This window comes from Crotalus tigris, unplaced genomic scaffold, assembly GCF_016545835.1.
Source record: "Crotalus tigris isolate CLP2741 ecotype Arizona unplaced genomic scaffold, ASM1654583v1 scf7180000017582.600645, whole genome shotgun sequence".
NCBI classification, from domain to species: Eukaryota; Metazoa; Chordata; class Lepidosauria; order Squamata; family Viperidae; genus Crotalus; species Crotalus tigris.
The window spans coordinates 65,533-89,977 of NW_024096492.1; the positions used below are offsets into that span (position 1 = coordinate 65,533).

Genomic DNA, 24,445 nt, shown 5'->3' on the forward strand with positions numbered 1-24,445 from the left:
TGTGGCCTCAGGACCATGATGTGAAGATGATGAAGAGGAGCGAGGGGGACCAGCCTGCACAGTTTCCCCTTGAGGAGACCAAGCCCTTGGGACATCATGAGAAGTTGTGAATGGGAGCTCAGACGTGGGAGTGTCCAATGGAGCGGGGGAAACCACATTAGCCTCATTGGACCTGAGCCTTTGGGCTTTGGAAAATTCTCTTTCCAGTTCCAAATGTCTCCTCAAAGTGTCTTGCTCGAATGTTTGAGAGGGCTCCTTAGTAGAAAGATGTTTTGTCTTAGCCTTTTTCTTCCCCCCCGCGTCCAAATCAGTAGATCTGTGCTTTGCTTGTGCAGGGGGAATACCAGAGCCCTGTGGTGCCTGAGGCGATGGACTATCTGCCATTGTGGTCTAGATATTCCGAGTAGGAGATATCCAGAAGTGGGGGGGACCCAACATGCAGATCTGAATTGACAGAGATGGAAAACCAATCCTAGCTCTGCACAACAGCAATGGCAGGGACAGCCAGACAGCTTCCTAGAACTGTCTGTCTAGGCCAGTGAACAATGCCACTCTCAGGTGGTGTAAGCAATTTCCCTTTGCTCAACTCACACCAAAAGACAAAGATATGTGACAGAATCACCAAGTGATGAAACCAATAATCCTATATAGTTCAGGATCAAATCAGTGAATTGTATGGAACAAGCTGTAAACTTCCCCCCAGTTATAGGCCTGAAAACACAGGCCAGTAGAGAATAGGCAAGCCTCAAGCCCTTAAGAGGGACTTCTGTGCCAAAAACACACTCAAAATGGCAGTCGTGGCTAAAGCCACACTCAAGATGATGGCCGCCCACAATGACCCTCTCAAAATGGCGACCGCACCTTGCACATGCGGTCAAAATGGCGGCCGCGCCTGTTCCGAGCCTCCGAGAAGGCGAAAAACTCAGGAGGGAGGAATGGAAGGAATCAATCTCCCTGAGAGAGCAATAAACTCAAGGAAGAGCAGTTTTGTTAAAAGAAGCACTCTCCCCCCGGCTTTCTTTGAAAAAGAAAGAAACTTGCTGTTAGTTGCACAGCCTCCGCTGCGATCCGAGTCCTGCCGCCAAAAGGGAGCCTCGATGTGACGAGGCCAAAGAGGGAAGCCTCCAAACGGCCTGAGTCCCAGGCGACTCCGATTTTCAAGAACCAGCTGGTAGGCTGGTTCGCGCTCCGCTGTGTTGTATGATCAACAGAGGAAACACCCCCGCTCGGAGAAAGGGAGGCCCGCAGCCTTCTTCACAAGAGCCTAAAAGGCTCAAAGCCAGAAGGCCTCGTTGAATTTAGAACTCTGCCAATTCGGACCCAATTACACCAGTAAACAAGAGAAAAACTACATTTTAAATAATTAAAGGAAAATTTGACCTAATTAAATTAAAACAGTATAGAATAAATGCAAAAACTTAGCCTAGTTGAAGGAGCCAGAATATCTGCGCCTTGCTGAGCACGAGACTAAGTCAAAACTGGGAAGGCACATCTTGAAGGAGGTGTGGCCAAAGTTCTGACCTAGTCTATCTGGGCAGGAAGGCTGAAATAACCTATCCGGTGGATTCTACACTCATCATGCTGGAGAAGAGCTACACATTCAAGATGAAGCTCCTTGTTGACACATGTATTTTAGCCAGCCCTCAATGGAAGGGACTCTAAAACTCAGTCTTGACCATCTCCTGCAAATAGCTCACCTCTATTCTTAAGCATTTTATTACTAGAGGTTGAAGCCTGCTTTTGCCAGAGACACCATTGTAGGAATCAGTGCTCAGTCATTGCAGGGTGCAAATATGGCTGACTGCTTTTGCAGTGTTTATTGCCTTTTATAAAGGTATTCCAAATAGCATAAAGTAAGATGGCATCAGCATAGCAACAGCAGTTCTATTGGTGAAACCCCTTGCCAATCCTTAAGAATATACCAGCCAGGAGGCCCCAGCCAGGGAGCAGTTTCTACCACATCCTGTTGATGTAACCTGGCTGATATCATGTGAACCAGGTGATATCATGTACCAGCCTGGGGTAGTTTCCCACATTCCCATGGTGATGTGAATAGTGAGATCATGTAGAACAGTGTTTCTCAACCTTGACAATTTTAAGGCATGTGGACTTCAACTCCCAGAATTCCACAGCCAGCAATGCTGGCTGTGGAATTCTGGGAGTTGAAGTCCACATGCCTTAAAATTGTCGAGGTTGAGAAACACTGATGTAGAGAGAAGAGGCATGCAGGTGTTGGAAGGCAGTTTGCTGCTCGTGACCTCTACCTGGCCCCTATCTCTACACACCATGACTGGAAAGCCTTAAGCTGTGCTAACCTTTGCTTCACCCCAGGTTAGTCTTTTTGAATAAAAACTCAGATTCCTTCCCCTTTATTATATAGTTTCACTTCTTCCTCCTCCACTTATTTCCATCCCTTGCCAGAACTTGCAGGTAACTAATGCGGCTTGAGCTCCAGATTTTCACTGTTCTTAGGTAACCACAGAATCAAGTGAAAAAAAGTTAGAACACTAATACATAGTCTGCTGAAATATGAATGCCTTAATTTGCCACAGGTTCCCATAGACAAAAAAATCAGACAAACAAGAGATTAAGAAGCCTTAATCTGAAGAACCGTGTGGAAAAAAGTGAGAAACTTGTACTATAACCCCTTATGAGCTTTAGAAAACATTGCAAGGAGAAGGAAGGCATGTAATTTTCCGGTCATGAACCAGCTCTGTTCATTCTTATTCCATCCAGCCTTACCCTGAAAAAACTGAAGATATACAGATGATGAGAACCAAGCAAACCGAGCAAAAAGGAAGATCTTCTTTAAGATTGCTCACCTCTCCCTCTCTCAATTCCATTTTCTCCCCCCAGCTTTCTGCTTCAGATTAGGATGCGGATCTAACCATGCATCAACTTTAGACATTTAAGTGTAATTATTTTACTTAATAAGCTACAAAAAGCAAAAAGTCTGATTATGATCTATTTACTCGAACCAATGTAAAAAGTGGAGTATTCTGAATGCTTATAATGTGGTCACTTGAGAGAATGAAATGGTTGCTGGACGTAAATATCGAATAAATGCAGGATATTGGTATAGAGGTATTCCTAGAGTTGAAAACTGACTGTCAAGCCCAGCTGCTAAATTTGAGTTGCCAAAGGAGTAACTTTGGAGTACAATCTCCTGACAGACTAAAGTAGTTAAACATGGGAAGACATTCTCAGATTACAGGATTGGCTAAGGAAACCCACAATTACTAGAGAATCCCTGGAAAGGGGATTCCTAGAGGGTAAGGCAATGAACTGCCCCACAGTATGTGGTGTGAGTGAGGAAAGTGAGATTGTATTAAAGACCTAGCCAGCTCCAAGTTAGCTTTAAGAAATCCTGTCATTTTCTATTCTTACATTAACTATTTCCTTCTGTCATTTTATTTCCAGGATAAGAACACCATGACTACAATGATATCCAAACTTCGTGAAAATGGAAACTTTTCTGCACTTGTTAGCCAAACTATGACATGCCACGTGGATTCTGAATTCAGATATCTACTCTTTACTATCTACTACAGCATCATTTTCATTCTGGGCTTTGTAGCTAACACCTATGTGCTGTGGCTTTTCTGGCGGCTTTATGCTAAGAAGAAATTAAATGAAATAAAAATATTCATAGTCAATTTGACAACTGCTGACTTACTTTTCCTGGTTACATTGCCAATGTGGATTGTTTATTACAACTACAGAGGGAACTGGATCATGCCCAGCTTTCTGTGTAATATAGCTGGCTACTTATTTTTCGTCAATACATACTGCTCTGTGGCATTCCTGGGAGTGATAACATACAATCGTTACCAAGCTGTCACAAGGCCCATTTCAACGGTTCAATCCAGCACACGAAGAAGAGGAATTTATGTTACATTGGCTATTTGGATCCTAATAGGTGTTCCTTCCATCTACTTTTTAGTTGATGATGGCACAACCCCTGAGGGGCATGTGATTCGCTGTTTTGAGCGTTATGATACCACCACTAATACCACGCCTATTCTTGCCTTCCATGTGATTATTTGTGTTTGTTTCTTCATTGCTTTCCTGCTTGTCTTAGTATGTAATGCTTTCATTATCCGGACATTGCTTTCAAAAACAGTGCAAACTCGGAGGAGTGCCCGTGTCAGGCAACGGGCTCTTTGGTTGGTGACCACAGTTTTGACTGTCTTCACTGTCTGCTTTGTGCCTCACCACTTGGTGGATCTACCCTGGACTTTGATGGTTCTGAACAAGTGGGACATAAGCTGCCAAAGGAAAAAACTATTAAATGATATCCATCAGGCTACCCTTGTTTTTCTGGGTGCCAACTGTGTCCTGGATCCTATCATTTATTGTTTTCTCACAAAAAAATTCAGGAAACATCTTTCTGAAAATTTTAAAAACATAAAAGACAGTCGAAAATGCTCCAGGCAAACAACTGAGACTGGAATGGAAGGGATGGTACAGTTAGATGATTGTATTCCTGCATCCCCTAAACCTTAAAAATATTTTGAACGCAAGATGGAGGAAGATACTTCTGTAGCAGCAAAAAAGGCCAAAGAACATACATTTGGTTACAATTGGTTAAGTTAAAGGACAAACATATACTGCATGCAGATAAGGAAATACAATATGTCTCCTCACAAAAAGCAAAGATTATAAGCAGGAGCTTTGATTTGCTGCCCAAAAGCTAACTAAAGATGGCTATTGGGGCCCTCTTTTCATTCTTAAGGAAACGGACTGAACATCTAGGCTGAGACTTTCTGATTGAAAACTGTAAAGTGAAATGAAATGATAACTTTCTTACTGAAGAGCAACATTTACTTATTATCAGTGTCAAATAAAAGCTAATGCCTAGCAAGAATGCTTGGCAAATTAATTTAGGGCTGCATCCTGTGTTGTCCAAAAACAGCAAGAACTGAAGGCCACGTAACACAAATGCAAGATCTCTGAAAGGACATGCCATATCTCAAATGAGATGACTTTGGATATTGTTGTGAAGGTAAAGAATTTGTGAATCTCTTATTTGAAAGATAGATATTACATTGTTCCAGTTGTGCTATAATATAATCAGTATTTTTTTTTTCATCCTGAGGTACTTCTAAATTCTTGGGCATCATTTGGAATATCCTAGTGCCAATATCTAGGACAGGGCTATAGGATTCTTTTTCATCAAACATGCCATTCTCATGGGTATAATCTTTCTCTTGCTCTTTTGTCATTCCTTCAAATCAAGAAAGGCTGAGAGATACAAGCCAAAATTTATAAACTTACAACTTAACAGTCATGGATTAGCCAAAAATCCCTATGCAAATTTAGAAGTTGAGATAGGAAACAAGAAGACCTATCCTGAAACAAGCCTGGAGAATGAGAGAACCATTGCCTGTAGGTCCATCAGGAATGAATTCTCATTATTTTGTTTGCAATCATATCTATGGAAAAGTAAAATCTAAATTACAACCTTACATGAAATTAAGACTTCTGATATATTATGCCCATTTCAATATATTGTCCTTCTCCACATCTGTAACCTTCCACAATTTGACAGGCACACATCTGAGACAGGAGTGTCTTCTACACATGAAGGTTGTTCATGATTTAGAATGCTGACTATGCTAAGGGATCATTGGCTTTCTCAGGAAACCCAACTGTTGCCTAATATTTCATTACTATCTTTTGCTTTGTAATAGTCTAATCTTAAAATATTCAAAAATACAAGTGAGGGGTCCTTGGTGCTCTCTAAGCTTATTTTCTTGCAGAGGTTTCATTATCCTAACTAGGTAACATCATCAGTGCTAGTAAGGAGTGCTGTTTGCTGTTGGTTTATATTCTGATGTCTTGCCTGTCTGGGTGTGTGTGTGGGGGGGCGGTTTTAGGGATTCTTTGGTTGGGCTGTTTATTAATGGCTCTGTGGCAGTTTCTTGATTGGGGTATTGCTTACTTGATTGTTGGTCTGAAGGTGACTTTAGAGTTAATCTATGCCAGGGGTCTTCAAACTTGGCCTTTTTATGACTTGTGGACTTCAACTCCCAAAATTCCTCAGCCAGCATACCTGGCTGAGGAATTCTGGGAGTTGAAGTCCACAAGTCATAAAAGGGCTAAGTTTGAAGACCCCTGATCTATGCTGATCTGAGTGCTGATTACTGGTGGAAAAGTGCTGGAGTCTTTTTCTCTTTGGGGCTGGTTGATTGTCTCTTTTGCATAATCCATAGATGTTGTTAATGTCTATGTGTCTATTGATGGCTGATTTGTCAGAATGCAAAGCTTCTAGAAAAATACAAGTAATAAATGACAATTGTTTTATTCAATCTCTGAATTGACATATGACTTTTATAATGTTATGCAATGAAGGAGTATGGATCACTAATGAAAAACAGTGATGATGAAAAAGAGTTAGCCAATAAATACTGTCCATTTTTTTAGATAAAAACTTATCAGTAACTCCATTATTGTATTGAAGACTACAAAAGACAAGCATAGCCTAGTTAGTCCAGGAAGGGAAAAAAGACTGAAATGTATAGCTGGTAACACTTTTATTAGAAACACAATGGCCGAAAAGATTATCCAAATTTGAAGATCTCCAGGCTTCCAACAAAAGCCTTTTGGATCATATCTCTGGCAGAAAATTGGCTAAATAGATGACAGAGTTATGGACAGAGGGAGAAGGGTAGCAGAAGTTTACACTCAGCAGCACTAGATGACCAAGCTGAGCCCGAGGGAGGGGTCAAATGCATCATCAGTCTTGAGTCCCTTAGTGCCCACAAGAGATCTAAGTCCAGCCCACCATGAATTCCTTATCTACTGCCAAATTGCTTTAACCATTAGTAGTTCAAATTCTTGTAGAGAGCTTAAGCTTGCAATAAATCTTTATACCCATTTGAACTGTCTGGATCTCCTGATTTCTCTGGAGCTTGACAACAGCTATGGAATGATTCCCACCATCAATCTCTTTCTTTCTGTGCTTTTATTGTTTATTTATAATATAGACACTTAACATGTGAGGTTACCTCTAAGTATGTCTGGATTCTGCATTCCACTTGCCAGAAATGATCTCTACCTGAAATGCTGTGGGGAAAAAAGAATACACTTGTTATATTCATATCAAAAAGAGGGGATGCCAAACATTTGTTCTCAAATAGTTTAGGTTGGAACACCTGCGTTTTTAATTACTATCAACTCGAGATTTATTAAAAGCACATTAGAAGTTCTAATTGTGAAGCTCCTGCAGGTATATTATGTATTTGTTGTTTTAAAATAAGACTGCAACCTGGAGAACATTTATTGGTAATTATATTGAAGTGGAATAAAGTGGAATAAAGTAGAATAACATAGAATAAAATGAAAAATAAAGTAGAATAATAATAATGATGATGAAAAATCATTATTCAAGTAAAATGTCTAAAAATAATAATTTAACCTATACAAGTGGGAATGATGGTGATTGGGCTCTCATTTCCAACTTGGTAGGACATGTATGTTACTCAAGAAACAAAACAGAATCTTACATAGCAGTAGATGACCTCCTATGCACAGGGACATGGAAAAACGGTAAATGGTGGTCTGGAACCAACGAGACCACTGCTATGAATCGTTATGCCCTTACTAACATACCTGGGATGCCATATCTAAAAGACCCCACAAATACTAGTCTCCATTGGTTAGCCCCAGATGGAATGTACTGGATTTGCAGAAAAATGGCATACGGACAACTACCTAAGAACTGGTGTGGATTTTGTGTATTGGGAATAATTTGGCCAGGATTTTTCCTGTTACCATTAAAAACCAAATTCTTGGAGTCCCTATATATGATGAAGATGCCAATATAAGACAAAAAAGGGAACCAAGTGCATATACCCAATGCGCAGGAATCACTTGGCAAAAAAATGAATGGCCACCTTGCCGCATCATCCTAGTCTATGGCCCGGCTACTTGGGCTGAGGATGGAATGTATGGATACCGTACCCCTATTTATATGATCAACAGGATCATTGGGTTACAAGCGGTGGTAGAGTTAATCACCAATGAGACTGTGAAGGGACTAACTGAATTGGCCATAGAAAATGTGAAATCCAGAACATATATCATGCAAAATAGGTTAGCCCTGGACTATCTTTTGGCCAAAGAAGAAGGGGTATGTGGAAAATTCAACCTAGCAAACTGTTGCATCGAAATAGATGAAAGTGGAAAAGTATTGAAAGGCATAACAGACCAAATGATCAAGTTAGCACATGTTCCGGTGCAAACCTGGAACGGATTTAACTTGGAAGATGTATTTTCAGGATGGTGGCCATAGTCACCAGGCCTACAAACCATGAAACAATGTTAGCTTTATGGGAATATAAAATGGTACCTTCAAGAGATCCTGAATCAGAGGCAGAATAATGGAAGTTTAAGCTGGGGAAATAAAGTGGAATAAAGTAGAATAATTATGATGATGATGATGAAAAATTATTATTCAAGTAAAATGATGTGTCTGCATAATTCCTGGAAGAAAGCTGTTAGCAAAAGCTGTGTTAACAAAACGTGACTGACCTAATGCACATTGAGAAACACTGTATAAAGTAAAACTCTCTTCATTGTATGCCTGTGAGAAACTAACCGAATGATATACAATGTAGATTCCATGTGTGCTCCTTTGTTCCTGAGAAAGGGAGAGCTATAAAACTGTAGTTTGAACCCACCCCCTTTGTTCAGAATTTGCTGTTGTTAACTGGCTTCTGAACCTTGCGCAAATAAACTTCTCTGTTACACCCTTTGGAATTCGTAAAAGTCCTTTCGTTTTCCACAAGATTTATGGTGACTTCCCCGCTGGCACTTTTAGGAAGAGATATTTAACTTTCCAGACGGATTGCTCTGGTGGAGAGCCCCTCTCCTAAATGACTGCTCCAAGCCGGCTCCGTGGCCTTTGCCTGCGGGGAGACCTCGACGGGAGGAAAGGGAATTTATCCATCAGCGAAGAACTCCAGTCAAGGATCCGCCAAGGGTGACAGACAGGTCTTTAATCAACAAAGGAGTCTGGAACACCTGCAGGTAAGCATTGTAAAAGGGGAAACCTGATCCCTTTTGGATCAGAAGAGGGGACTGATCACCCCCTAGAAGACAAGGCGGCGTCCTTAAGTCTTCATAGGTAGGATTGTGTGGGTGGTTAAACCATCGCAGTTCCTGCAGAGTGACCGTTGGAACGTCCGGCCCTCCAGGTCGATGGTAGTGTGTTAGAGAAAGGAATGGGAAAGAAACAGTCAAAGAAGGGCATTGGCCAGGCGCCGCTTCAGTGCATGTTAGAAATTTTCAAAAAGGGTTTTTCTAGGGATTATGGAGACCCAAAACCAAATCCAGCCATGTTAAAAAGATTCTGTGAATCTGAATGGACTACCTTTGGCGTAGGGTGGCCTAAGGAGGGATCGGCGAATCCCGAACTCGTGGCACGGGTTCATCAAATTGTGACTGGAAATGGTCATTGGGACCAATACCTCTATATTAACCAGTGGCAGATCAATATTGCAGAAAGACCTCGATGGTTAGCAAAGTGTCAGATAGAATGTGCTAAGATATATTTGGCAAGCCAAAAGCCAAGCCTCAGACAAAAGCTAAGATTTTCAGCCAGGAAGACAGGGAGGAAATTGCCAGACCCCCTCCCTATGTTTCTAGAAGAGAAGAAGGGAGAATAAATCAGCAAATTCCACCCCATCTGGTTGAAAATGAAGCCCAACTTCAGCCAGAGGCTGGTGAGGAAAGAAAAATAAAAACAGATGGAACAATTCAAGAGAAAGATAAGGACTTGGATAACAATGAAAGCAAAACAACAGTTTCTAGCCGAACTAGAAGTAAAACAGGGGTGAAAAACAGAAGAAAATATAGCCCTTCTAAGAGAAGTTTTGGTCCTTGGACCAGACAACACCAATATTTCAATGCTCCAATATGTTCCCTTTACCACCACTGATTTACTTAATTGGAGACAGCACTTTGGATCATTTTCAGAAAAACCTCAAGAAATAACATTTATTCTCAAACATTATCCAGACCCATAACCTTTCCAGTGACGATATACAACAGCTTATCTCTACTTTACTGGATGTGGAAGGAAGAGAAAGATATAAATTAGGGAAATTGAAGGTACTTGCCAGACGACATCCAGAGGAAGGAGTTAATTATGAGACACACAGAAATACTGATGCTGTAGAACAAAGACTAGACTGGAATGCAAATAATGTCCAACACCAGACTTTGTTGCAAAGTTATCAGATGTTGTGTTTAGAAGCTTTGAGAAAAGCAGCCATCCGTCCAGTTAATTATGCTGCCGTAACTAATGTTTGGTAGGAAAGAATGAGTCTCCAACTGCTTTTCTCAGCCGACTGATAGAAGCTTATAAAATAAACACAGGTCTTGATATGGAGTTGGCTCAAAATTGCCCACTCCTAATTGAAAGATTTATTACCCAGAGTGCCCCGGACATAAAACAAAAGTTACAGCGGACAGAAGGGGCCTTAGGGAAGAATATAGCAGAGATTATGGAAATCGCTCAAAAGGTGTTCCGTAACCGTGACAAGGAGGAGGAACGCAAATCAGATCAGAAAAAGAAAGTTGAAATGTTAGCAGTGGCATTGGGAGGAATGTATATTGGACCCAACCAATGTGCCATCTGTAAACAGGAAGGACACTGGCAAAGGGAGTGCCCCCAGAGGAATGAACAACCCAGGGGACAATCTCGCCAGTGTGGAAGAGGAAGAGGATTTAGAGGGACATTCCAGAGAGGCAACAGGAAAAGCTTCAAAGGAAGAGGGCAACCAGCCTATCCCAGTCAGAAAGAGGAAAGAGAAGAAAACATGATCGGCTTAGCTGACACGGAATGGGAAGACTGAAGAGGACAGGGTTCTATAGCTCCACCCCCCAAGCCCATTGTTAAAATACGGGTGGGAGGACAGATTGTCCCGATGTTAGTTGACACGGGAGCCACCAGATCTGTCCTAAATAAATCTATTGGCAAGCAATCAAAGCAGACCATTCAAATTCAGGGAGTATCTGGAGAAACTCAAATCAGACCACTCCTGGAACCCCTAACATGCCAAATGGGACAAGGAGTTATTAAACATCAGTTTCTATACGCTCCAGAATGTCCCATTCCGTTATTAGGGAGAGATTTGCTTACTAAATTAAAAGCTACAATATCTTTTGACCATGGAAAACAATTAATGCAAGTGCGCCACCCAGTGGAAGAAATATGGCGCTTGATGATAATGACAGAGAAAGAAATAGGAAATTCTAATTGGCAGCAATTTAATGTTCCACTCTGTGGGCAGAGGATAATCCCCCTGGATTTGCAAAATATGCCACGCCCGTTATGGTGGAACTAAAGCCACAGGCATATCCTGTTAGGGTGCCTCAATGATACTGTACTCCAGAGGCTGCAATTGCCATTCAAGAATTAATCCAAAAATACTTGATAGCAAAAATCATTAGAAAAATTCAGTCACCCTGGAATACTGCAATTCTACCTGTTCGTAAGCCTGACGGACAGTGGAGACCAGCACAGGATCTCCGCCCCGTTAATAATTTGACCCTAACCCTACATGCAATTGTTTCTAATCCATATATTCTTTTGAGCACAATACCTGCATCTGCTAAATGGTTTTCAGTTGTAGACTTAAAGGATGCATTTTTCATCATACCCTTAGCTAAGAGTTGTCAGCCAATCTTTGCATTTGAATGGGCTAATCCAAAAACACAGGTTAAGACTCAATATATCTGGACTAGGCTACCACAAGGCTTTAAGAATTCACCAACATGCTTTGGTCAAGCTCTAGCCCAAGATCTTGCTTATTTAAAGTTAGTCAGACAAGAGGATAGTTGTCTTCAATATGTAGATGATGTTCTAGGTAACTGGCCAAAACAGGGAGGATTGCTTTGAAAACACATCCAGACTGCTCCAATTGTTACAAGACTGTGGTTACAGAGCATCCAAAAAGAAAGCACAATTAGCTCAAAAGACCGTAATGTATTTAGGCTATGAACTATCACAAGGACAAAGAACTTTGGGCCCCCAGAGAAAGCAAGCTGTGTTACAGATTCCCATCCCCCAAACAAAACAGGCAGTTAGAGCCTTTTTGGGAATTACAGGCTTCTGTAGAATTTGGATTCCTAACTTCGCTCTCACAACTAAACCGTTGTACCAAGTTTTAAGGGACCAGAAACAGAACCTCTTTTGTGACAACAGGAACAAACCCAAGCAATGAAACACCTACAACAGGCTCTAACCACAGCTTCAGCTATAGGACTACCTGATATATCTAAGCTGTTTTCACTTTATGTTGATGTGAGACAAAATGTAGCTTTAGGAGTCCTTACCCAAAAGCAGGGAAGTTGGAATCGCCCAGTCGCTTATCTGTCAAAGCTACTGGACATGGCTTCGTGAGGGTGGCCACAATGTTTAAAAATTCTAGCAGCAGTTATGCTGTTACTGCAGGAGGCAAACAAGTTAACCTTTTCAGCTCCGGTGGTTGTTTATACTAGTCATGCCCTGCAGACAATCATTGATAATAAGGGACATTTATGGATCAGCAATCAAAGGATGCATAAGATACAGGCTCTTTTATTAGAAAATCCTCAAGTTACACTGCAACAATGCTCAACTCTCAATCCAGCCACTCTAATGCCAACACCTGATTCAACTATGCCTGTACATAACGGTATGCAAACAATAGAACTACAATATTCTTGCAGACCTGACCTTGCGGACCAACCCTTGCATAATCCAGAGTTTCAATGGTTTACTGATGGATCCAGCTTTATGGATCAAGGATTTAGATACTCTGGTTACGCAATAGTTTCTCAAACTGCTACTGTCGAGTCAGCACAATTGCCTAGTCAAGCAAGTGCACAATTTGCAGAATTGTATGCCTTAACCAGAGCATTAGAAATAGCTGCAGGAATGACTTTAAATGTATATACAGATAGTAAATATGCATTTTTGACTATCCACGCACATGCAGTAATCTACAAAGAGAGAGGATATTTGGACTCCACAGGCAAGATTATCCAATATGCAACTTTAATTAAAAGACTTATTAAGGCAGCACAATTGCCATCTAAAGTTGCAATCATTCATTGTCCTGGACATCAAAAAGACTCAAGCCTTATTACTCAGGGCAATAGGAAGGCAGACAAAGAAGCCAAAAGAGCTGCATTAGAAGGTCCCCCTCTACAATCAGATGTCACAAGGTTCATGTATTTAGACACTTACTTAGAACAACTTGAACCTACATATACGAAAGAGGAAAGCCAAAAATTGCAACAGGATGTACAAGCCAAACTAGTTAAAGGCTGGTACACCCTACCCGATGGACGCATTGCTGTTCCTTTGGCGCTTGCCCGCCCCCTTAATTTTCAAGCCCATAAGCAACATCATTTGAGAAAAACTGCATTATTACAGCAACTTAAACGATTTTTCTATCTTCCCTTTGCTTCTCCGCTAACAGCACAAGTATGTTCTCAATGTTCCTTTTGTGCCCAAACCAATGCACGCCAAGGACCAGTAATACTGCCTGGCCGACAACCAATCGCTTATTTTCCAATGGACTATGTCATTGTTGATTTTACTGATATGCCCAGAAGCAAGAAATATGTAGCCTTGTTAGTTATAATCGATACCTATTCAGGATGGATTGAGGCCTTTCAAACTGCAAATAAGAAAGCTATACAGGTTGCCAGAATATTTCTTAAAGAAATTATTCCTAGATTTGGTTGCCCTTCTAGGATTTCATCAGATAATGGCCCTGAATTTGTACACCAAATCAATCAGGCTTTAGCCCAGGCACTAGGAATTAAGTGGAGATTTCATTGTGCTTTTCACCCTCAATCGGCTGCTAGGGTGGAACGTGCTAATCGCACAATTAAAACACTTATTACCAAATTTTGTTTGGAAACTCATCTCCATTGGCCAGATGTTTTGCCTATGATTTTGTATGCAATCAGACTGGCCCCCCACACTAAATTACAACTTAGTCCTTATGAGCTCATGTTTGGCCGTCCTCCTTGCTTATTTAAACCTGACAGTCAAGGCTGGCCGGACTTGGCTCATAAGCGGGGAATAGATCAACAGAAATTGTTACATCAGTTACAGCTTCATAATTTAGCTGTTTCAAATTTGCGCCATTATACGATGGAACAACAACCCTCTCCAGTGGTCATGGCAACAAATGGGTTCAAACCAGGAGATAGAGTGTGGGTAAAGCACTGGAAATCAGATCCCTTTAGCCCAAGATGGAAAGGACCGTATACTGTTGTCATGTGTTCTTCTTTGGCAGTGAAAACCTTGGAAGGAAAGTCCTGGATCCACTGGAGTAGAGTGAAAGCAGCTGTACCTACAGATCCAGTAACTTACAAGGTGGACAAGACTGACAAACCTTTGCTGTTGAAATTTACAAGAAATACAGCAACGGGTTCCCAACACACGGTGTGAACAACAACCTTGCTGAGACACCCCGGAAGCTGTCTCTCTATGCACGGTGGAAGATATGAGGATTCTACAGCTCGTAATATTTGTTAGTTATTTAATATGCACACACATTCCTACACAAATCAGTGCAATGGCTACACGAGAGGTCATAATGCAGAAACCCTCTAATAAAAAATTATTGAGTAGCACACACAAAGAAAGAACAAAAACACAGTGAAACCAAGGTTGTCAAAACTGTATCAAGACTACAAAACAAGGAAACCAGATAACCAAGACTTTGATTTATCATACAGTAAAACCAGAAGGGTGCCAAGATAGTTCCCCTGACTCTTGTACATACAATAGAATTACATATAGAGTTTGTAGATAAGGGGTCCAAGATCAGTGTTACAACCCAAAGTCTGATCCTGATCGTTGGGCCTTACAAATCAAAACACATAGAACAAGAAGTAGCTATAAGGACCAGGCACTATTAGGGATCTCCCAATGGAAATCCAACCCACACTCTAGTTTTAGCGTCACTTTTGATGTTTGCAAAGCAGCTAATTATTGGGCTCCAATATATGATTACGGAGGGATTAGTCATAGTCACAGCTATATCCCAAACCATAAGTACTTGTGCCCACCAGATGGATGTGCCGTCAAATGTAAGTGGTGGTCATGTATTAAGTGGCATACCCAAGACCCAAAGGAGATAGACCACATCTTGTTTGAAAAGAATGAAACAAAAGCAGATTCCTGTGGAACGGATAACTGTAATTTGATGACTCTCACAGTTAAGAATGGCAGTTGGTTCCTGGAACAAGATAGATGGGAAAGAAAGAAATGGAAGTTTGGGATAGGAATAGATACCAAAGGCTACAACCCAATGTCAGAAATAGAAGTCAAAATTATAACTGCAACCAAAAGACCAGAACAAAAATCATTATTTTCGTCATATTATGAGGAAATGGAGAACCTACATATTCCTGAAGTACCTAGACATGTAAACAACACCTTTGTTAAGTTAGCAGCAGACATTGCCCATACTTTAGGCGTGTCTAACTGTTTTGTGTGTGGTAGAACAAACATGGCAGAAAGATGGCCATGGGAGGCACAAGAGTTAAATTATACCAACATACTAGAAATGTCTAAAAATAATAATTTAACCTATACAAGTAGGAAAGATGGTGATTGAGCTCTCACTTCCAACTTGGTAGGACATGTATGTTACTCAAGAAACAAAACAGAATCTTCCATAGCAGTAGGTGACCTCCTATGCACAGGGACATGGGAAAACGGTAAATGGTGGTCTGGAACCAACAAGACCACTGCTATGGATCGTTATGCCCTTACTAACATACCTGGGATGCCATATCTAAAAGACCCCACAAATACTAGTCTCCGTTGGTTAGCCCCAGATGGAATGTACTGGATTTGCAGAAAAATGGCATACGGACAACTACCTAAGAACTGGTGTGGATTTTGTGTATTGGGAATAATTTGGCCAGGATTTTTCCTGTTACCATTAAAAACTAAGCAAATTCTTGGAGTCCCTATATATGATGAAGATGGCAATATAAGACAAAAAGGGGAACCAAGTGCATACACCCAATGCGCAGGAATCACTTGGCAAAAAAATGAATGGCCACCTTGCCGCATCATCCTAGTCTATGGCCCGGCTACTTGGGCTGAGGATGGAATGTATGGATAACGTACCCCTATTTATATGATCAACAGGATCATTAGGTTACAAGCGGTGGTAGAGTTAATCACCAATTAGACTGTGAAGGGACTAACTGAATTGGCCATAGAAAATGTGAAATCCAGAACATATATCATGCAAAATAGGTTAGCCCTGGACTATCTTTTGGCCAAAGAAGAAGGGGTATGTGGAAAATTCAACCTAGCAAACTGTTGCATCAAAATAGATGAAAGTGGAAAAGTATTGAAAGGCATAACAGACCAAATGATCAAGTTAGCACATGTTCCGGTGCAAACCTGGAACGGATTTAACTTGGAAGATGTATTTTCAGGATGGTGGCCATAGTCACCAGGCCTACAAACCATCATAGTTATAGCAGTCTTGTTAATTCTAGAATGTATTTTGATTCCTTGCTTATTCCCCTGTCTTATAGCCATGATTCAGAGGATCTCAGAAAGTACAGCCCAATTAACTGCAAAACATGAAACAATGTTAGCTTTATGGGAATATAAAATGGTACCTTCAAGAGATCCTGAATCAGAGGCAGAATAATGGAAGTTTAAGCTGGAAAACTTCTAAATGGGGGAATAAAGTGGAATAAAGTAGAATAATAATAATGATGATGATGATGAAAAATCATTATTCAAGTAAAATGATGTGTCTGCATAATTCCTGGAAGAAAGCTGTTAGCAAAAGCTGTGTTAACAAAACGTGACTGACCTAATGCACATTGAGAAACACTGTATAAAGTAAAACTCTCTTCATTGTATGCCTGTGAGAAACTAACCGAATGATATACAATGTAGATTCCATGTGTGCTCCTTTGTTCCTGCGAAAGGCAGAGCTATAAAACTGTAGTTTGAACCCACCCCCTTTGTTCAGAATTTGCTGTTGTTAACTGGCTTCTGAACCTTGCGCAAATAAACTTCTCTGTTACACCCTTTGGAATTTGTAAAAATCCTTTCATTTTCCACAAGAATATGGCACTGAAATAATTGTTATCTAAATAAAACAAAAGAGAACGGCAACAGTTTAACATAGCAGAAATGTTTCACTGAATTCAGTGGAACTTATCTCTGTCAACAGGTCAACTTGCCTAAAATTTTAAATGTAACTGGATATGTTAGGCTTTACTAATCTTAGTGCCGACATGGATTTCTATCACCCTAAACTAAACCCAATCATACATTGTCAAATGTATGAAACCCAATTAATTATGACTTTAATTTGATAAATACCATGTATATTCTGTATTTTTTTGTATCAGAGGTTAATTGTCTTAAAAATTAATTTGCTGGGGTTGAGTAAGAAGAGTTCTTACTCTTTTTACTCAATGTGTAAATATAATTTAAACTATATGGAAAATATTTTACTTACAAGTTAGATCTGGCACAAATTTGAGCTATAATAATCTGGACAACTATTAGAATGCAACGAAGAAATACAAAAAGTTGTATTCTCAACTAACGGTCGTTTTAATTTTTGAAGCCCATTAAAACATGTGGGCTGCAGCAGTATATTTATGTACATCCACCTCACTAGGGTTGTTAAATAGCTACGAAGTGGGGGAGGGGGCTTTGCCCGAACGCAGCCAATTCTATTATCCGCTCTGTTCCCGCACACCTTTCATCAGGACAGCTCAAAATTAGCAGCTGCGTTTGTAAAATACGCTATGCGCCATTACAGTAGCGTTAACTCTGTTTTTTGTGGTTTTACCATGTGGTGCAAATCCAACCTGTTGAGTTAGTTTATGATTCAATGTACAAGATCGGGCAAACTTAATGGAGCCTATTTTTGCTCCCAAAAGGAGGCTGGCGACCTCTACAGGCAGAGAAAAGTAATTACGCTAGGGCCGCACTTGTAAGGAGCAAAGGCAGCAAGAATCCCATCAGCCGCGTTTTATGTTTACCTACTAGTTCAATGGCAAAAAGAAAAAGGCGCGGCCGCTCCTCGCCGCACAGCCCAATCTTTGTGCCTTCCCTCACCCTCCTTCCCAGACATTTTGAATCACGAGTAGGGAACCTAGGCGGCGATGGCGGCTACCGACGGCAAACACCCCGACCAATCCTATCCCGCGCCACCTTTACCGTCACTTCCGGCAAGGAGCTTCCGCTTCCGGGTCTCAACCCAGCGGAGGCTTGCCGAAAGTGGTTCTTTTCCGTTCTCTTTCTTTTACTTGTGTGTGTGGGGGGGGTGTTGTCCTGTCTGGGAACTCAGCCCGTCGCCGGTCCCGCTCTTGTCGCCACCAAGTCCACCATGTCACCTGTCGCCAAGGCCGTCTCCGCAAACTTCTCCTCACGGTGAGAGAAAAAGAAGTTTTCCCCGCCCTTAGCTTTCCCCTTCTCTCGCGCGATCGGCGTGGGGGCCGGTGGGCGTGGCCTGGGGAGCGGTTGCCGCAGCCTCGCCCCCCAGACGCTGTTTGCCACCCCGCATCGGTGAATGGGGAAAGGGAGAAGAGAGGGCAGTTGGGCGGGGCTTGCCTTCTGCCACACCCGGATAGGAGGCGGCGGAGCGCGTCACAGGACGTGCCCGCAACCTGTGGAACTCACCGCCACGTGATGCGGTGACCCTTCTGATACCCTCACCCTCCCCGGTTTTGACGGCTTTAAAAGAGAAGTCTAATGCAGGGAGGAAGAAAAGGTCTGTTTGAGATTGTTTTTTCTTTAAGTGAAAGCCTGGACTTACAGGGTATGTTAGCCTAACAGGGTTACTTAATTTGTGGTATGTTTTTATGATAGGTTTGCCAAGGGGCAAGCCGAGGCTACCCCCTTTGAGGAGCTCATCCCGATCTTTAAATTTATTTTTTTCCGAGAGCGCTTGGTCAGATTTGCCCTTTTATAGGTTCTGATATTCTCGATCTTCTAGAAGATTTCATTAACTGAAACGTGATTTTGGGCTAGCAAGGTCTTGGGCAATAAAATAAGGTACTTTTCTTTCTCTACAAATAATAAATCGGCTGTAGTGACTTCTGAGTCTCAGCACAAGTAATAAAAGAACTTAGTGTATTACAGAGTTGTTACTTCTTAAATCAAAATAACGAGTTAAAACACGTTGGACCTGTAGCGTTGTCATGACTTTTTAATTTATGTTCTTTTATCTTTGGCCATTCACCTTACTGCCCTGATCTTTAAGGAACTGAAATCAGAAAATGTCTGATGTGTGGTGAAGACATCCTTGTGTAGTGAAGACAGGTGCAATATAAATATCTGAACTGCAAGCGAGCCAACTATGGTTTGGCTAAAAAATTAGATTGAGAAAAGCATTATCCTGGTGATCATGGTTAGGTGTTCCCCTGTAATATATGTTGTGTTTACATGGTGAAATGAATCCTGGTTTGCTCAGTTCATTTAATTTTCTAGTATCCTTTCACTTGTAATTTACACAATAATAAAATTGGATTACAGTCCTTTACACAGTTAGGAGTCTCTCTTAATGTAGTGGGATTTTCTTTTGTGAAGATGAATAGAAGATTACATTGTACTGTAGATGGCTTATTATACTTTGTTTACATAATAAAATGTTTAAAAACAAGATTACAAGAAAATTCTAATTTTCTACATTGAAAGAAATTATCTACTCTGTTTTGATCTTTTGGGTTGTTAATTTTGATTGCTGAATTCCAAATAAGGTGTCTCCTTCATGTTTATATGATATTTAAGCCAGAGCAGTAGATTAATGCAATATACTAAACCTGCTCTGGAAAGCAAAAGAAAAAAAAGATAAATAAAAGATAAAACTAGATTTGAAATTCATCTATTGTATAGTATTTTTGGTTCAGATTTCATAAAAGTAGCTTCGCTATTTCTAGGAATAAAGTCATTTGACTTTATACTTACAGCTCTTTCTGTACAAAAATATCTTTAGAAAACTGGAAATTGGCATGAAGTGGGAAAGCAGACTTTTTATATTTGCTATTCGTTTTGACTTGAAGCTTTTAGATGAGTGGGTTACTGTCTTACTAACTTCAAAAATATTTTATGGTGTACATTGATTCAATGAAATTTCTCAGTAATGTTGGAATAAGAAACACATATTTGGCAATTGAAAATTTGAAAATATTACCAGCTTGTTTATGGCAAACACTAACACATTTTTTCTACATCTTTGATGTAGAAAATTTTAGCATGAGACTATTTCTAATTATAAGGTAAACAAGAATGAAAATGTGAATAACTGTGAACTTTTTGCCATCACATTGAAGTAATATCTTAATTTTCAGGCCAAAGGATGGATGGCTGAGAATACACATTAATTTTCAGGCATCTGTTTTTAATCTTATTTTAATTAGAATTTTCTCACTAAAAAAGCGATAACACTGTAATTAGGTTGTTATTGGGGAATAAATCCCATTAATCTTGGTGAGTCATGCTTAATAATCTTTAAGGTTTGGGTTGGGTTTGTTTTGAATTGTGGTATTTTGGGGGGAAGGTTTAAGAATTCTAGACTAGAGGGATATGTTTACATCAGCTAAAATTGATGTGCTGTTGATAGTTTTATACAAAACATGATATAAATTAACTCTTTAAAGCATTCACGAATTAAAATTTAAAACCAGATTGTTGGTAAATAAATTCAATGCATTTTGGATAGTATTGTTTATAAATTCTCCTAATACAGTGGTATATTGCTGATAAGGAAACTTACAATCCTGCTGGCAGTACACAAGTACTATTAAGTGAAATGTATAAATTAATAAGAAATGTATAAATTAATAAATGTATAAATTAATAAGATTTTTAACAGATATGCTTTTTGGTTGTAATTTTTCTGTGGGGAGTCAGGGCAAGCCGAAATCTTCTTTTGATTATATATCTTTCTTTTTGCTTTTATTATAATAAACGTTTGTAGGTCATCAGCTGAGGTTTGTGAAAGGAGTAAAAAAGCTTTTATTGCGAAACCTTAATTTTGAAAGTGTTTCCAAGCAGGTTCACTTAATAATCATTACCTTTTTTTAGGCATCAGGTAAAAATATTTTTCCCCTCTTAAATATTTTTGGACACTGCATTATAATAATTTTCTCAGGTATTGAAAATAGGAATTGTAATAATATCACATTTGCTTATAGCTGTTAAACATATTTATTATATTGGTATTGTAGTGTTTTGTTACATTTTCAACTTCAATTTTCTTGAAAAAGGATGTCATAGAAATAAAATATTTTGACATTAAATTTCACTTCAGCAACTCTGTTTTTTCCATAAGTTGAATCATGGGTTAGTTGTAATTAGAGAGTACCTATTGGAAGACCCATTGATTTAAGTGCTTTTGTGCTAAAGGTATTTGGATCTCAATCCAACCCATTGTTTTGTTTACTGTGTGGAGATTGGGACTTTTTCTCCTTACCAAGTTGTTTCTTTTAAAGGGATTCACCATCATAGTCATAGCTTGGTCTGGACTCTGGAATCATCAATTTCAGTAAAGTAAATAGATAGAGGACAAAGAATAGGTCTATCAAAATGTCATTTTACTACCTCATTAAATTAGTTGAAATAGCAAAGACAAATTTATGCAGATAAGACCAAGTAAATATATTAGTTTGTCTCTATGATATATATAAACAGCCAGCTTGGTATTGTCTGGCATTTCTTCTATCAAGGACATCGTATCATGGAAAAAGCACTGTTCGCCTGATGGCTATGTTATACCATGATGAGTTCAGTTCTGTAATTCTTATTATGTTGTGATTTTTAATCTGAAGAGGAGAGATTCCCTGTATGCTAGAACATTTGGAGGTGAATATTTTATTTGTTATTCTATTTTTCAAATAGAAAAAATAGTGACATTTGTATTTCTCCTCAAGGTCATGTTTGTATTCTAAAATACCTGTTAAATAAACACACAAACATTTACATAAAAACAAGTTTTCCAAACTCTTTCATTTTCATTTGTTTGTATTTCATCTGTGGCTTGTATTTCTTTAATCTTCCAATGCTTTAATTTTTTATTAGCAAAAAATTTTATTATTTAAAATATCAGTAAAAAGAAAGAAAAAAAGAATAGTGACTTGAAATCCAAGTAACAAAAGAAATGCACCATCAGATGCGCCCTCACTTGCATTGTTGTATCTGCTGTAGCTTGCGGCTTAATGGAAAATCCTTGCTTTTCCCCATATGTTAGTATAGTCCAAGGGTAGGCAACCTTGACTCTTTTATGACTCGTGGACTTTAACTCCCAGAATTCCTGAGCCAGCCAAGGTTGCCTACCCCTGGTATAGTCTCTATATTAGTAAAGCCAACATATGTTTATAAAATTGGAATATTAAATGGCTAGAGGCATTGATAGCAAAAACAATAAGCAGTTCCCCAAATACATAAAACATGGATATTGTCTGTTACAGGTTTTGAAGGCAGGAGAGAAAGACACCCATTCTTCACATTGGAGCACTTTTGAAAAAGCTCACCGCCATGGAAGAGGTACAAGATTTAGCAGAACAGCCAGTGAGTATACAAAAGAAACAACAAAAGGGAAGAAAAAAAGGGCTTTCTCTTTCTATGGAATTTTCTAGAGAATAGCTCGTGCATCTTATTTTGTTTGCGGGTGTAAAAAAACAAAGGAATGCAGCACAGATATACTTGATTGAAATATAAAGTGGCTTGCTAATATTTCAATATGTAAAACTAGTTATCTATTTCAGACATGTCAAACACAAGGCCTGCAGGCTGGATGCGGCCCAGGGAGGGCCCAGATTCCCCCCCCCTCCCAGAAATGGCAAGGGACCGGCCCACAGCAAGTGCTCGGGCTGGTGGTGTGCAGCAGCAGCTCATTTACTTTAGCCCGCCCCTTCCCTCCCAGCTTAACCCTGTCATGCCCGGCCATGCCCCACTTTTCTGGGCTTCTCGTGTGGCTCTGCTTTGCCAGACCAGAAAGGGTGAGAAGGAAGAGAAAGCAAGAAGGGTTTCTCTCTCTCTCTCTGTGTGTGTGTGTGTGTGTGTGTGTGAGGGAGAGAGACACACACAGAGAGAGAGCCAGGAGTGGAAGAGGAGGAGGAGGAAGCCAAGGTGTTACAAAAAAGGAGAGCTTTCTCTATTCTTCCATCCCTTCTCTTTTTTTTTTAACTTCCTCCCACTCTGTTCAGGTGCAGCTGAGGAAAAGGATGAGGAGGAGAAAACAGGAAGGGTGTGTGTGTGTGTGTGTGTGTGTGAATGACAGAGAGAGAGAGAGAGAGAGAGAGAGAGAGAGCGCCAGGAGGGGAAGAGGAGGAGGAAGCGGAGGTTTTACAAAAAAGGAGAGCTTCCACCTTTCTCCCCCCTCCTTCTCTTTTTTATTCGTGTGTGTGTGTGTGTGTGTGTGTGTGTGTGTGTGTGTGTGTGTGTGTGTGAGAGAGAGAGAGAGAGAGAGAGAGAGAGAGAGAGAGAGAGAGAGAGCGCAGGAGTTGCAGAGTAAGCACACTTACAAAAAAGGGATCTCTGTCTCTCATACACATACACAGAAACTTGGTGTGCAGGCAGGCGAGAGAGCAAACTTGAAGATTAGCTTTGTGATCTATTCTTGCCTCCTCCCCTCCCTAAAATCCAGGCAATAATAAAACTCTTTGGATTGAATGGGAAGTTAGGAATTGGTGTGAGTTGAAATTAAAAGGCCGAGTCAACTCCCCCCCCCCATTGTTTTGTCGGAGACAAAAATACTTCCCTTCATCTGCTCTTTTATAATTTAATCCAGCCTTACCCGAACTAATATATTTTGGGTGTCATGGACCACAGTTCCCATCATCCTGTGGCTATATTGGTTAGAAATGCAATGCCTTATTTTCTCTGCAGTATGCGCCTAGGAGGCAGTAGGTCTGTGGGATTTAGATGTATTTAAACATTTGTTTCTTCTGCCTAATTTATTAAATCAACATCTAGTTTGAAATTAAAAGTTTCTGAGAAATCCAGGGTGGTTTACAAGAAAACTCTCAAAGACAGCTATTGTAAAGCATCACTAGCACTGCTTAAAACAATATTAAAAGTGTGTATTTTAGGAAAGAAAAATACTAGTAGTAATTTACTTAGTGCTGTTTGACCATAAACTGTGTTGTTGTTTTACATATGCCTGGCTGAATGGTGTGTTTGAAGTTGCCTCTAAACGGGGGAGGCTGCACTGTTCATATTTTCCTTGGGAGAAAATTCTATAATGGGGATGCTTTCTGTGAGAAGGCTGTGCTTGTGGGCACTGTTCTATAAACCAAACCAAGGGGACCATCTGGTCTACATGGATAGTAAACATAGATGATTAGGGGTCTGGAGGCTAAAACGTATGACAGATGTTTGTGGGAATTGGGTATGTCTAGCTTAGTGAAAAGGACTAGGTGTAGTGACATGATAGCA

At 40.1% G+C, this 24,445-nt stretch overlaps 2 protein-coding genes across 6 annotated transcripts in view; both read left to right on the forward strand.

Moving 5' to 3' along the window:
• PTAFR (platelet activating factor receptor) overlaps positions 1-5,822 on the forward strand; it is a 35,699-nt gene extending 29,877 nt beyond the window's left edge. For all 3 annotated transcript variants that reach the window (XM_039360711.1, XM_039360717.1, XM_039360726.1), the window contains one exon: positions 3,421-5,822. In XM_039360711.1, coding sequence (XP_039216645.1) covers positions 3,421-4,506 — 1,086 coding nt within the window. In that variant the 3' untranslated portion in view covers positions 4,507-5,822. The remainder of the gene's footprint in view (positions 1-3,420) is intronic.
• A 12,426-nt stretch (positions 5,823-18,248) lies between these two features.
• The window catches only part of EYA3 (EYA transcriptional coactivator and phosphatase 3), a 32,400-nt gene continuing 26,203 nt past the window's right edge, over positions 18,249-24,445 (forward strand). The window contains exons 1-2 of one of the 3 annotated variants that reach the window (XM_039360566.1): positions 18,249-18,439; positions 22,477-22,576. In XM_039360566.1, the coding sequence (XP_039216500.1) occupies positions 22,544-22,576 (33 nt within the window). In that variant the 5' untranslated portion in view covers positions 18,249-18,439; positions 22,477-22,543. Of the gene's footprint in view, positions 18,440-18,561; positions 18,780-22,476; positions 22,577-24,445 lie in introns of those variants that run through there. The other 2 variants (XM_039360581.1, XM_039360572.1) reach the window with 2 other exon arrangements.